Consider the following 13,042-nt stretch of genomic DNA (forward strand, 5'->3'; position numbering starts at 1 on the left):
CCCGAGCCCGTACGAGCCGTGGGGGTTGCACTGGCACGAGCCTGCGGGCAGCCATGGGACACTGGTGGCACTGGGTGGCACCCAGGTGACACCCAGGTGACACCCAGTGCCACCCGCTGCCCCCTCCACCAGCCCCAGGGCTTGCAGAGCGCTGGCCCGTGCCCATGGGGGTTGCACTGGCACGAGCCTGGGGGGACACCCCTGTCACCCCGGTGCCACCCAGCTGCTCCCCAGGCTGTCACCAACAGCTCCTCTCCCATTAACATCAAACGGGGAGGAAGCAATTAGAGGGTGATTATTAATTCATTAACGAGCAGCCGAAGATTGGCAGCCAGGCGCTGTCCTTGTCCCAGCGGGAAGGGACACGGAGGGACACAGAGGGACATAGGGGGACATGAAAGGACAGAGACACACAAGGGGACACAGAGGGACTCGAGGGGACACCCGTGTCACACTGTCACCCGTGTGTCACCAGCTGCTCCTCTCCATTAACATCAAAGGGGCAGGAAGCAATTAGAGGGAGATTATTAATTCATTAACGAGCAGCTTGATGGAGGGAAGACAGACAGCCAGGCGTCCTTGTCCCAGCAAAGGGGAACAGGGGGACACGGAGGGACACAAAGAGACATGGAGGGACACAGGGGGACACGGGGGGACATTATTCAACTGTTTCCCCCATTATCCGTCTAGTTTTTCCCCCATTATCCAGCTGCTTTCCCCCCATTATCCAGCTGTTTTTTCCCCCCTTAGCCAGCTGTTTTCCCCCCCATTATCCAGCTGTTTTCCCCCCATTATCCAGCTGTTTTCCCCCCTATTATCCAGCTCTCCCTGCCCAGCAGCCAGGCATTATCCCACCCTGGAGCTGTCTCTCCACCGGCTGATGTTTCCCCCATCAAGCAGCCACAGCCTCAGCTGTTGAGAGCCCTTATAAAAGCTCCTGCTGGCTCGAGTAATTAGTGAATAAATATTAATGAGCCCCTGGCCAGCTCAGCTTCCTGCCCAGGGGTCACCCAGCTGCCACTGGGGCTCTGGAGGGTGACAGGTTTTCCTCCACAGAATATTCCTGTCACCCAGGCAGGTGGAAATCCCTGAGCCCAGCAAGGGGTTGAAGGCACCGAGGACGTGGAGGCGCCTCTGGGGACAGCCAGAAGACCCAAAGTGTCCCCTCCACCCCCCTGGCCTCCTGCATTCCCAAGGAATCGAGGCCTGGGAGCTGCCTCAGGGATTTTGGAAGGACGGGAGGATCACCAGCGGTGGCAGACTGTGGGGCAGGTGGGGTCAGTCCCTTCTCCCGGGGACAGGGGACAGGAGCAGAGGAAAAGCTGCACCAGGGGAGCTTCAGGTTGGACATTTGGGAAGATTTGGTCACAATAAGAGTGGTCAGGTTTGGAATGGGCTGCCCAGGGAAGCAATAGAATCACCATCCCTGGGAAAGCTCATTTGGGGACAGGATTGTGTGGTGACCAACTCAGGAGGGTGTTTCCAGCCTGAACACCCCACAGCAATGGAATCACCATCCCTGGGAAAGCTCAAACCCTGGGCATGTGGCATTTGGGGACAGGATTGTGTGGTGACCAACTCGGGAGGGCGTTTCCAGCCTGACCATCGCCCTGTCCCACAGCTGAGGAGCTCCAGCTCCATCTCCCGGGGACAGACCCCACCCAGCCCGCGGTGTCCCCGGGGTGGCACTCACTGGGACAGCCGGCGGCTCCCACGCCCAGCGCCGCGGTGACGTTGTCGGGGCAGCAGCCGTAGACGCTCTGGCTGCAGTGCAGGGCCGGCAGGGCCGGCGGGGTGGTGGCCAGGGCTGCGGGGAGGGCACAGGGACACCAAGGTCACCGTGGCACCCGGGGTCCCGCAGCGCTCCCAGAAATCCCGCTGGAGATGCTGGGAACTGGAGGTGAGGCCCTGGCCAGGGCACAGCAGGGCATGGGACAGCAGGACACGGGGACAGGGACAGCAGGACACGGGGACAGCAGGGCTCGGGACAGCAGGACACGGGGACAGGGAAAGCAGGACATGGGCACAGGGACAGCAGAGCATGGGGACAGGGACAGCAGGGCATGGGGACAGCAGGACATGGGGAAAGGGACAGCAGGGCACGGGGACAGGGACAGCAGGACACGGGGACAGGGACAGCAGGGCAGGGGACAGGGACAGCAGGACATGGGGACAGCAGGGCACGGGACAGCAGGGCACGGGGACAGGGACAGCAGGGCATGGGGACAGGGACAGCAGGGCACGGGGACAGCAGGGCATGGGGACAGGGACAGCAGGACATGGGGACAGCAGGGCATGGGGACAGGGACAGCAGGGCACGAGGACAGGGGTGTGGCCCCTGAGAACAATTCCTGCTTATTCCCAGGGAAAGGACACCAGGGACACACCGGGGACACACCGGGGACACACCGGGGGTGGCCGTGGCCCCCAGGGGACTCACCCCGACAGGCTCCCTGGCCGGTGACAAAGAGCTCCTGGCGTTTCTCACACCGCGTCTTCTTCAGCTGGCACTCGCTGGCGTAGGTGACACCGTCAGAGCCACAGACCTGCCCGGGGACGGGGGGACAGAGGGGACAGCTCAGGGGACAGCGAGGGGACAGTGAGGGGACAGCTCAGGGGACAGCGAGGGGACAGTGGGGACAGCAAGGGGACAGGTCAGGGGACAGCGAGGGGACAGCTCAGGCCCTGCTGCCCCAGGAGGGGACACAGGAGGACAGAGCTCGGGACACCTCAGGACAGCTCAGGAGGGGACACGACGGCAGCACAGGCTCAGGGACAGCTCAGGGACAGCTCAGGGACACCTCAGGACACCTCAGGACAGCTCAGACCATGTCACCTCAGGAGGTGACACAGCAGCATGGGCTCAGGGACACCTCAGGACAGCTCAGGACAGCTCAAGACAGCTCAGGAGGTGACACGATGGCAGCACGGGCTCAGTGACACCTCAGGACAGCTCAGGGACAGCTCAGGACAGCTCAGGACAGCTCAGGAGGGGACATGATGGCAGCACAGGCTCAGGGACACCTCAGGACACCTCAGGGACACCTCAGGACAGCTCAGGACAGCTCAGGACAGCTCAGGACAGCTCAGGACAGCTCAGGAGGGGACACCACGGCAGCACGGGCTCACCGGGGCGCGGGGCGCGGCCGCGCAGCTGAAGTCGCAGACGCAGGGCTCGTCCTCGGCGTCCTCGTCCCACCAGCCCCCGAAGCGCCGGCACCGCTCCTGCTCGCAGTCGCCGCCGTCCCCCGAGCCCGAGCCCCCCGAGCCGCACTCTGGGGACAGGGAAACGCGCCGGGCATGTTCGTTCAGCCACAGGGAGAGGGAAAGATTCCTGCCAGGCTGGGCCCGGGAAAGGTCCGGGAGGAGCGGAAACCATCGCCTGTCTCGCCTTCCTGCCACACGGACATCCTGCTCCCTCTCGGGATTTTTCACGGAGGAGCACAGAGAGGAGAAAACAATTCCTATTCCTGCTCCTTGTTTTCCCATGTGCAATGTGTGTGGAGAATTGTTTCCCTGGGGTGATGCTGGGTTGGGTTCTGGTGAGGATTGATTGAGCCTGGTGGCCAATCCAACCCAACCCAATCCAATCCAACCCAATCCAACCCAATCCAATCCAACCCAATCCAACCCAATACAACCCAACTCAACCCAATCCAATCTGGGGCTGGGATCTGGATCTGGGGCTGGGATCTGGGGCTGGGATCTGGGATCTGGGATCTGGGATCTGGGGCTGGAATCTGGGATATGGAGCTGGGATCTGGGATCTGGAGCTGGGATCTGGGGCTGGGAGAGTACTGAATGCCCTGGAGCGGGGCAGGATGAGCTGCAGCAGCAGCAGCAGAGCCATGGCTGATTTCAAAGGCTGCTGGAAGGGGACAAGGGCTGGGGGAAGGGGACCTGGCCCTTTTCATGGAGATCAAAGGCTGGGCTCTGGCATCACGCACAGAATTATTCAGGAGGAGGGACAGCAACCTGAAACCCCCGAGCAGGGCTGGGATCAAACACCCTGCTCTGCTTTTCCCTCTCTGACATCCTCCCCCCGTGTGCCAGGCAAGCTCAGCTCCCTCCCTGCGCCAGCAGAACCCTCAGCTCCCTCCCTGAGGGGGAAAACTCGGCGGCTTCTTTATTTTTAGGCTCACCAAAAAAGGTAGAACCGACCCCAAAACCTTCCCTGGAGCTCTGCTGAGGCAACAGAGCCGTGGGATGGGCTGGGTTGGAAGGGAACCTAAAAATCCTCCAGTCCCAAATCCCTGCCAGGGGCAGGAGTGGCACTGGGGAGGGAAAATTTACACTGGATGAAGAGACGGGACATGGGGGGTGGGCTTCAGACTGCAATTCAATGAATTTAGGGGGGAAATAGGGAAAAAAGGGAACATTCACACTGGATGCAGAGATGGGACATGGGGGACTGGCTTCAGACTGCAAATCAATGAATTTAGGTGGGAAATAGGGAAAATTTACCACAGGATGCAGACACAGAACAAGGGGGATTGGCTTCAAACTGAAAACCGAGAAATTTAGGTGAGATATGGGGAAAAAAGGGAAAATTTATATTGGATGCAGACACAAGACAAGGGAGAATGGCTTCAAACTAAGAAACTGGGAAGTTAGATGGGATATGGGGAAAAAATTCCTCCCTGTGAAGGTGGGGGGGTCCTGGCACAGGGTGCCCAGATCTCTGGAGGTGCCCAAAGTAGTTTGGCTAGAACTGGAAAAAACTGGGATAGAGGAATGGGGGTTGGAGTTAAAGGGGGCTGGCACAGGACGGGGGGGGCTGGGGGTGCTTTGGGGCATGGAGGGGCAGTGAGGGAAGCGTGGCTGGCACAGGACCCGCTGCTCTGGGGGATTTTGGGGTCTCACAGGGCACAGGAGAGGTGTGGCTGGCACAGGACCCGCTGCTCTGGGGGTTTTGGGGTCTCACAGGGCACAGAGGGGCAGCAGAGAAGCATGGCTGGCACAGGTCCTGATGGTCTGCTGGATTTCTGGGGTCTCACAGGGCACAGAGAATTGTGGCTGGCACAGCACCCACTGTTCTATGGGGATTTTGGGGTCTCACAGGGCACAGGGGAGGCGTGGCTGGCACAGCACCCGCTGCTCTGGGGGATTTTGGGGTCTCACAGGGCACAGGGGAGGCGTGGCTGGCACAGCACCCGCTGCTCTGGGGGATTTTGGGGTCTCACAGGGCACAGAGAAGCGTGGCTGGCACAGGTCCTGATGGTCTGTTGGGTTTCTGGGGTCTCACAGGGCACAGGGAAGCGTGGCTGGTACAGGACCCGCTGTTCTATGGGGATTTTGGGGTCTCACAGGGCACAGGAGAGGCGTGGCTGGCACAGCACCCACTGTTCTATGGGGATTTTGGGGTCTCACAGGGCACAGAGAAGCGTGGCTGGCACAGGACCCGCTGCTCTGTTGGGTTTCTGGGGTCTCACAGGGCACAGCAAGGGAAGCTGCCCTGGCTGCCCGCTCCCTTTGCCCACGCCCTGCAGAAGCAGGACCAACCTACCGTCCTCGCAGGGCCCCGTCCTGGCCACCTGGATGCTCTTCTGCAGCTGGCAGGAGGCCGCGCGCAGCTGGCAGGGGCTGGGGTAGGTGAGGCCGTCGGAGCCGCAGACCGGGGCCGGGGGCTGGCGCTCGCAGCGCGGGCACAGGCACCGCCCGCCCTCGCAGCGCCCGCCGAAGGAGCACGGCGAGCTGCCGCACGAGCCTGGGGCACGGGGACACGGGGGACACGGGGGGGGACATGGGGGACATGGGGGACACGGGGGACACGGGGGGAGAGGGGGACATGGGGGACACGGGGGGACACGTCAGCCGCGCCGAGGGGTGCCCGCGCCGCCGGGCTCTGTCACAGAGCCGGGGGCGTTGGCGTTGTCAATGAATTTGTTATCCCTGTGCTATTCCTCATTTAATCCGTGCAACCTGGGTGCCCACCCTGAGCGCTTTGGATTCCCAGCGGCTCCTTCCAGAGGGAGAAAAATCCCATTTCATGGTTTCCTCCGGGAGCAGCTGCCACCTCCAGCTCACCCGTCCTCCCCCCAGCTCTGGGGGAATCTCAGCCCCAGCTGGACAGGTTTGGAGGGGCTCAATCAGCACTGCAGCTCTTGTCCTAAGCAGGGCTTTGGATTCATTAAGGAATGAGCCCAGGCGGGCTGGGGAGTGGGGAGGAAAGCAGGAACAAAGAGGAATGGAGCCCAGGGGACGGAGGGGAGGGAGAGGATCAGACACAGCCCTGCTCTCGCTTCTGCTGCTGCCTGTTAACGCGTTTTTAGCCTAATTCCTGCCTTGGCCCCGTGGACATTAATCCAATTTCTCTGCTTGGCTCAGACAAACAACACGAGGGGGCTCTTCCAGCGAGGGGAAAACCGAACCCAAGCGGCTGGAGAGGCTGGAGAGACCCAATTCCCCGGGGTAAAAGGGAAAACTGCTCGGGCAGGGTGTGCGAGTGAAGGAACACAGAGCCACCAAACCCCAGCAGCAGCAGCAGGACTGGGAGTGGGAGCGGGTGGCACGGCCCGGGGCACACGGGGGACAATGACACAGGGGGGACAATGGCACATGGGAGACAATGGCACACGGGGGACAGTGGCACACGGGGGACAGTGGCACACGGGACAGTGGCACACGGGACAGTGGCACACAGGAAACAATGGCACATGGGGGACAGCGGCACACGGGACAGTGGCACAGGGGACAGTGGCACACGGGACAGTGGCACACGGGACAGTGGCACAGGGGACAGTGGCACACGGGGGACAGTGGCACATGGGGGACAGTGGCACAGGGGACAGCGGCACAGGGGACAGTGGCACACGGGACAGTGGCACACGGGGGACAGCGGCACATGGGACAGTGGCACACGGGACAGTGGCACACGGGGGACAGTGGCACATGGGACAGTGGCACAAGGGGGACAATGGCACACGGGACAGTGGCACACGGGGGACAATGGCACACGGGGGACCGTGGCACACGGGACAGTGGCACACGGGACAGTGGCACACGGGGGACAGTGGCACACGGGGGACAGTGGCACGGGGGACAGTGGCACACGGGGGACAGCGGCACAGGGGACAGTGGCACGGGGGACAGTGGCACACAGGGGACAGTGGCACACGGGACAGTGGCACATGGGAGACAATGGCACACTCACCGCAGGGGCCCTGCGCTGCCACCTGGATGTTTTGCTGCCGGGTGCAGGCCCGCACGTGCAGCTCGCACTCGCTGCCGTAGGTGTTGCCGTCGCTGCCGCAGACGGGCCGCGCCGAGGGCACGCACTCGGTGGGGCACACGCAGCGCCCGCTCTCCGCCTCGCAGATGGCACCGAACCGGCACGTCCCGCAGCGCTCTGCGCAGCAACCCGGAACCGGGTCAGAACGGGTCCAGCACCGCTGCCCAACGGGTCCGGCACCGCTGCCCCATGGGTCCGGCACCGCTGCCCCATGGGTCTGGTACCGCTGCCCCACGGGTCTGGTACCGCTGCCCAACGGGTCTGGCACCGCTGCCCAACGGGTCTGGCACCGCTGCCCAATGGGTCTGGCACCGCTGCCCAACGGGTCTGGCACCGCTGCCCAACGGGTCTGGCACCGCTGCCCAATGGGTCTGGCACCGCTGCCCAACGGGTCTGGCACCGCTGCCCAATGGGTCTGGCACCGCTGCCCAACGGGTCCAGCACCGCTGCCCGCCCCGGGGCTGACCACTCCTCAAACACAGGCTGGTTCTGCCCACTCCCCAAACCCTGGCTCATTCTGCCCTCTCGTTCTGCCCACTCCTCACAGGCTCCTTCTGCCCTCCTCAAACACAAGCTCACTCTGCCCGCTTGTTCTGCCCTCCTCAAACACGGGCTGGTTCTGCCCTCTCGTTCTGCCCGCTCATTCTGCCCTCCCCAAACACAGGCTCACTCTGCCCGCTCATTCTGCCCTCCTCAAACACGGGCTGGTTCTGCCCTCTCGTTCTGCCCACTCATTCTGCCCTCCTCAAACACAGGCTCACTCTGCCCGCTTGTTCTGCCCTCCCCAAACACGGGCTCGTTCTTGGGGCAGCTTCTGCCTCGGCCCCGGCTCCTCTGGCAGCCTCCCCGCCTGTCCGTTACTGGATATCGATTATTAGGGAATGTTTAAATAGAGGCTGGACAAGGTGGAGGCCTTGTGGAGCCCCTGAAGGGTGGAAATGGTGCCTCAGGTTTTGGCTTTTCTGTTTATCAGATTCTGTACTGACACCTCAGGTTTTAGCTTTTCAATTTTACAGATTCTCTACTGATGCCTCAGGTTTTAGCTTTTCAATTTTACAGATTCTCTACTGATGCCTCAGGTTTTGGCTTTTCAATTTTACAGATTCTCTACTGATACCTCAGGTTTTGGCTTTTCTATTTATCAGATTCTCTACTGATGCCTCAGGTTTTGGCTTTTCCATTTATCAGATTCTATACTGATAGCTCAGGTTTTAGCTTTCCAGTTTTGAAGATTCTGCACTGATAGCTCAGGTTTTGGTTTTTCTATTTATCAGATTCTCTACTGACGCCTCAGGTTTTGGCTTTTCTATTTTTCAGATTCTCTACTGATACCTCAGGTTTTTTTCTTTTCTATTTACCATACTCTGTACTGATGCCTCACATTTTAGCTTCTCAATTTTTCAGATTCCGTGCTGCCTTCTTGTGTGGGTCTGAGCTCCACATCAGGTTTTTCTTCTGGGGGCACATAAAATCCTTGATTTTGTACCAAAATCCCCCTCCAGCAGCTCCTGGCTCCTGGGATTCTCTGCTCCATCTCTGCTCCCCACACCTCCCTTCCCTCCTGCCATCACTGCAGCAGGAATTTGGCTCCGAGGTGCTTTTCCTGCTTTTCTCCTGCTCACGGCAGCTGCTGCCTTGGCATGGGGGAGGAGGAGGCACCAACCCCCTGCTCCGCTCCTGCTGCTGGCCCGGAGGTTTTTATCCTGGTTTTTATCCTGGCCTTTATCCTGGCCTGGAGGTTTTTGTTCTGGTTTTTATCCTGATCTGGTGGTTTTTATCCTGGTCTGGTGGTTTTTATCCTATCCTGGAGGTTTTCATCCCAGCCTGGTGGTTTTCATCCTGGCCTGGTAGTTTTTATCCTGGTTTTCATCCTGGCCTGGAGGTTTTTATCCAGGTTTTTATCCTGGCCTGGATGTGTTTATGGTGGCCTGGAGGTTTTTATTTTAACAACAAAGGAATCCCCCTGCCCAAATCTCACCGCAGGCTCCTTTGTCCTTCACCCTGGTGTTCTTTTTTTTGAGGACAAAGGCCAACAACAACAACAACAACAAAACAACAAAAAACAACCTCCAGCCCAATCTCACATCAGGGCCCCTTGTTTTCCATCCTGACGTCCCTTTGAGGACACAGCAACCCCCAAAACCACCACCAGTCCAAATTTCACCATCGGGCCCTTTGTCCTTCACCCTGACGTCCCTTTGAGGACACAGCGACCCCCAAAACCACCACCAGTCCAAATTTCACCATAGAACCCCTTGTCCTTCACCCTGATGTCCCTTTTGTGGACACAACTAACATCACCACCACCACCACCACAATCCCATCCTGAATCTCACCGCAGGGCCCCCTGTGCCGGATGGCAATGTCCCTTTGAGGACACCCCAAACACCCCCAGCCCCACCCCATCCCGAATCTCACCGCAGGGCCCCTTGTCCTTCACCCCGATGTCCCTTTGAGGACACCCCCAGCCCCACGCCATCCCGAATCTCACCGCAGGGCCCCTGTCCTTCACCCCGATGTCCCTTTGAGGACACCCCAAACACCCCCAGCACAATCCCATCCCGAATCTCACCGCAGGGCCCCTTGTCCTTCACCCCGATGTCCCTTTGAGGACACCCCCAGCCCCACGCCATCCCGAATCTCACCGCAGGGCCCCTGTCCTTCACCCCGATGTCCCTTTGAGGACACCCCCAGCCCAGTCCCATCCCGAGTCTCACCGCAGGGCCCCCTGTGCCGGACGCCGATGTCCCTTTGAGGACACCCCAAACACCCCCAGCCCCACCCCATCCTGAATCTCACCGCAGGGCCCCCTGTCCTTCACCCCAATGTCCCTTTGAGGACACCCCAAACACCCCCAGCCCCATGCCACCCCGAGTCTCACCGCAGGGCCCCCTGTCCTTCACCCCGATGTCCCTTTGAGGACACCCCCAGCCCAGTCCCACCCCGAGTCTCACCGCAGGGCCCCCTGTGCCGGACGCCGATGTCCCTCTGCAGCAGGCAGGCCATGGCGTGCAGCTCGCAGGGGCTGCCGTAGGTGCGCTGGTCGGTGCCGCAGACGGGGTCGTAGCGGCCCTGGCACTGCTGCTGGCACTCGCACGCCGCCGCCCCGTTCTTCACCACGCACGTGGCGCCGAAGGAGCACTCCACGCTCAGGCAGGGGCTGGGCGCGCCCAGGTCTGCAGAGGGCACAGGAGAGGCGCGGGTGGCGGGCGCCCCGAGCCCCGGCCCCGCCGTGCACGGGCCAGGGATGGGCACGGGAACAGGAGCGGGATTATTGGGATTGGGGTTGGGATTGCCACCTCATCCCCTGGCCAGAAACGGCAGCAGAGCCTCGCACCGAGCTCCCACGGGATGGGAGGGCTCCTTTCCCTGTAGCCACACCCAGGGGTCACGCTGCTCCCCAAAAACCTCATGGGGCTCCCCAGGAATCACAGAATCACGAGGTTGGAAGAGGCCTCCAAGATCGTCAAGCCCAACCCATGCCCTAACAACCTCAACCAGAGCACCAAGTCTTCAGCCATCGCCAGTCTTTTTTAAACACACCCAGAGATGGTGATTCCACCACCTCCCTGGGAAGACAATTCCAGTGCTTTGGTTTTCTTTTTTTCCTAATGTCCAACCTGCACCTTCCCTGAGGTGGAGAGGAGCTGGCCGGGGAGGTCACACTTGGTTCCAGCACTGCTGAGGCCCCATGCCACCCCCTCCCCAGGGAGCTGCTGTGGGGCAGGATGGGGACATCCCTGTCCTCCCCTCAGCCCAGCCCTCGGGAAGGGACTCCAGGGCTGGGAATTCCCTGGCTGGAAGCAGCACTCCCTCCGGATCCACGAGCCCAGCGGTGACAAAGTGCAGAGAGCAGAGGCCGTGTCCCCCTCCCTGCTGGCAGGGACATCCCGGGGCTCACCCCAGCTCCCAACCAAGAACTCCCCCAGCACCCAGGAGGGAGCGGCCGTGCTGGGGGACAGAGCCAGGAGTGCCCAGTGACCCCGTGGGACAGAGCCAGCACTGCCCAGTGACCCCGTGGGACAAGGGAAGGACAGCAGGGCTGGACAGTGACACGGACACAGGACAAGGACATGGGTGGGGACAGACAGGCAGCCCGGAGGAGACGGAGCGACAGCAGAACAGCACAGCCCTGGCAGCAGGGCAGGGAGCTGGGCAAGGTCCCTGGGGAGTGCCCTGGGCACCGTCCCTGCCCGCAGCACGGTGTGGCCCTGGCACCATCCCTGCCCACAGCACGGCCCTGGCACCGCTGTGGCACCGCTGTGCCAGGCAGCCTGGGACGGCTGGGTCAGGATCTGCCTGCCCAGGCCCAGCCTAGAGCCAGGGGTCTGCAAAGGACAGGGAGAGGGGACAGCTCGGGCATGGGGACACAGCTCTGTGCCAGCTCGGGCACGAGGACACAGCTCCAGCTCTGTCCCCAGCTCGGGCACAAGGACACAGCTCTGTGCCAAACCAGCTCGGGCACAAGGACACAGCTCCAGCTCTGTCCCCAGCTTCCCTGCAGCTCTGAGCTCTTCCCAAGGACCAGGAGTTGCTCCCTGGGGTGCTGTCCCCATGTTTGTTTCCCGTTTTTGTCCTCTAGCCACATCCCCCAGCACGGAGGCACCGATTCCAGGGGGAAATTCCCTCTGGACACTTTTCCTGGGCATGAAGCAAAGACAATCCCTGGTTTGAGATCCAGGCTCGGCCTCCTGCCCTGTGGGAGCACAGAGAGAGGCCAGCCTGGAGGAGAACCCGGCCCTGACACTCCCTGTCCATCTCCACTGGAGATGCAGCACCTGCAATTCCCAAATCCCAGCCTGGAATATCCCACACGCAGCCCTGGGCACCTCCAGACATCCAGGGGGGGTTGGCACCCATTTGGCTGTGGCTGGGGGCAATGAGGACCTGCTGAGCTGGGCTTTAACCCAGACCTGCTCTGGGTCCTGCAGGGAGGGAAACTGAGGCACGGGGAGAGCCAAACTCTCTTTGTGCACCTGGGTGATTCCAGGGTGTGATGTGAGCTGGATCAGGGCTGGGGAAGAGGCACTGAGCCCACCAATCCATGCCTGGGACCCCCAGCACGGCTCCGCAGGGAAACGCTCCCAGGGAAGAGCCTGGGAGAGGAGCTGGGAGCCCTGAGGGGCTCCGAGGCCTGGGCTGGCACAGGGGACGAGCAGGACACACAGCACAGCTGGGGCACAGCTGGGGCACAGCTGGGGGGCACAGCTGGGGCGGCACAGCTGGGGCGGCACAGCTGGGGCACAGGGGCAGTACAGCTGGGGCACAGCTGGGGCGGCACAGCTGGGGTGGCACAGCTGGGGTGGCACAGCTGGGGCAGCCCCGGGCAGGAGCTGGGGAAGCCAGAGGGGCGAGCTGGGAGCAGGAGGAGAGGGGAGATCAGCCCAGAGCGCTGCAGCAGCCCGGGGGCCGGCTGAGGAGCGGGGGGCTCCCAGCACCCACCTCTGCGCCCACTCTCCTTTGCCCGGGGGGCACAGCGAGCATCGGGCAAGGGCAATTTCCACTCCAGCAGGGTTTGGGGCCGGGGGTGGGACAAACCCCAGGGCAAGCTCGCCGTCCCGGGGGCTCCCAGGCCAAACTAGAGAGGTGGGAGCAGTGAGAGCAGCCAGGAGAGCCCTGGCCACCGAGGAGGGGCAGAGGCGAGCTCCCAGCAGAGTCCGGGCAGGGAGCAGGAGGGTGGTGCCAGGACAGAATTCCTTCCTCCACACAGGCAACACTGTAAAACACAAGACACAGACGAAACAGGAAAGAGAGAGAGAAAGAGAGAGGACAGCAGAGAGAAGAGAAGAGAAGACACATGCAACTACAGAC

At 61.6% G+C, this 13,042-nt stretch overlaps 1 protein-coding gene across 9 annotated transcripts in view; it reads right to left on the minus strand.

Moving 5' to 3' along the window:
* The window catches only part of AGRN (agrin), an 83,144-nt gene that overhangs the window by 34,154 nt on the left and 35,948 nt on the right, over positions 1 to 13,042 (minus strand). For all 9 annotated transcript variants that reach the window (XM_085558634.1, XM_085558636.1, XM_085558635.1 and 6 more), the window contains 6 exons: positions 10,186 to 10,407; positions 7,154 to 7,348; positions 5,507 to 5,707; positions 3,130 to 3,275; positions 2,441 to 2,546; positions 1,694 to 1,807 (listed from right to left, as the gene is read on the minus strand). In XM_085558634.1, the coding sequence (XP_085414760.1) occupies positions 1,694 to 1,807; positions 2,441 to 2,546; positions 3,130 to 3,275; positions 5,507 to 5,707; positions 7,154 to 7,348; positions 10,186 to 10,407 (984 nt within the window). The remainder of the gene's footprint in view (positions 1 to 1,693; positions 1,808 to 2,440; positions 2,547 to 3,129; positions 3,276 to 5,506; positions 5,708 to 7,153; positions 7,349 to 10,185; positions 10,408 to 13,042) is intronic.

The sequence above is a fragment of the Lonchura striata genome, chromosome 21 (assembly GCF_050655825.1).
Source record: "Lonchura striata isolate lonStrDom1 chromosome 21, ASM5065582v1, whole genome shotgun sequence".
In the NCBI taxonomy this organism is placed as follows: Eukaryota; Metazoa; Chordata; class Aves; order Passeriformes; family Estrildidae; genus Lonchura; species Lonchura striata.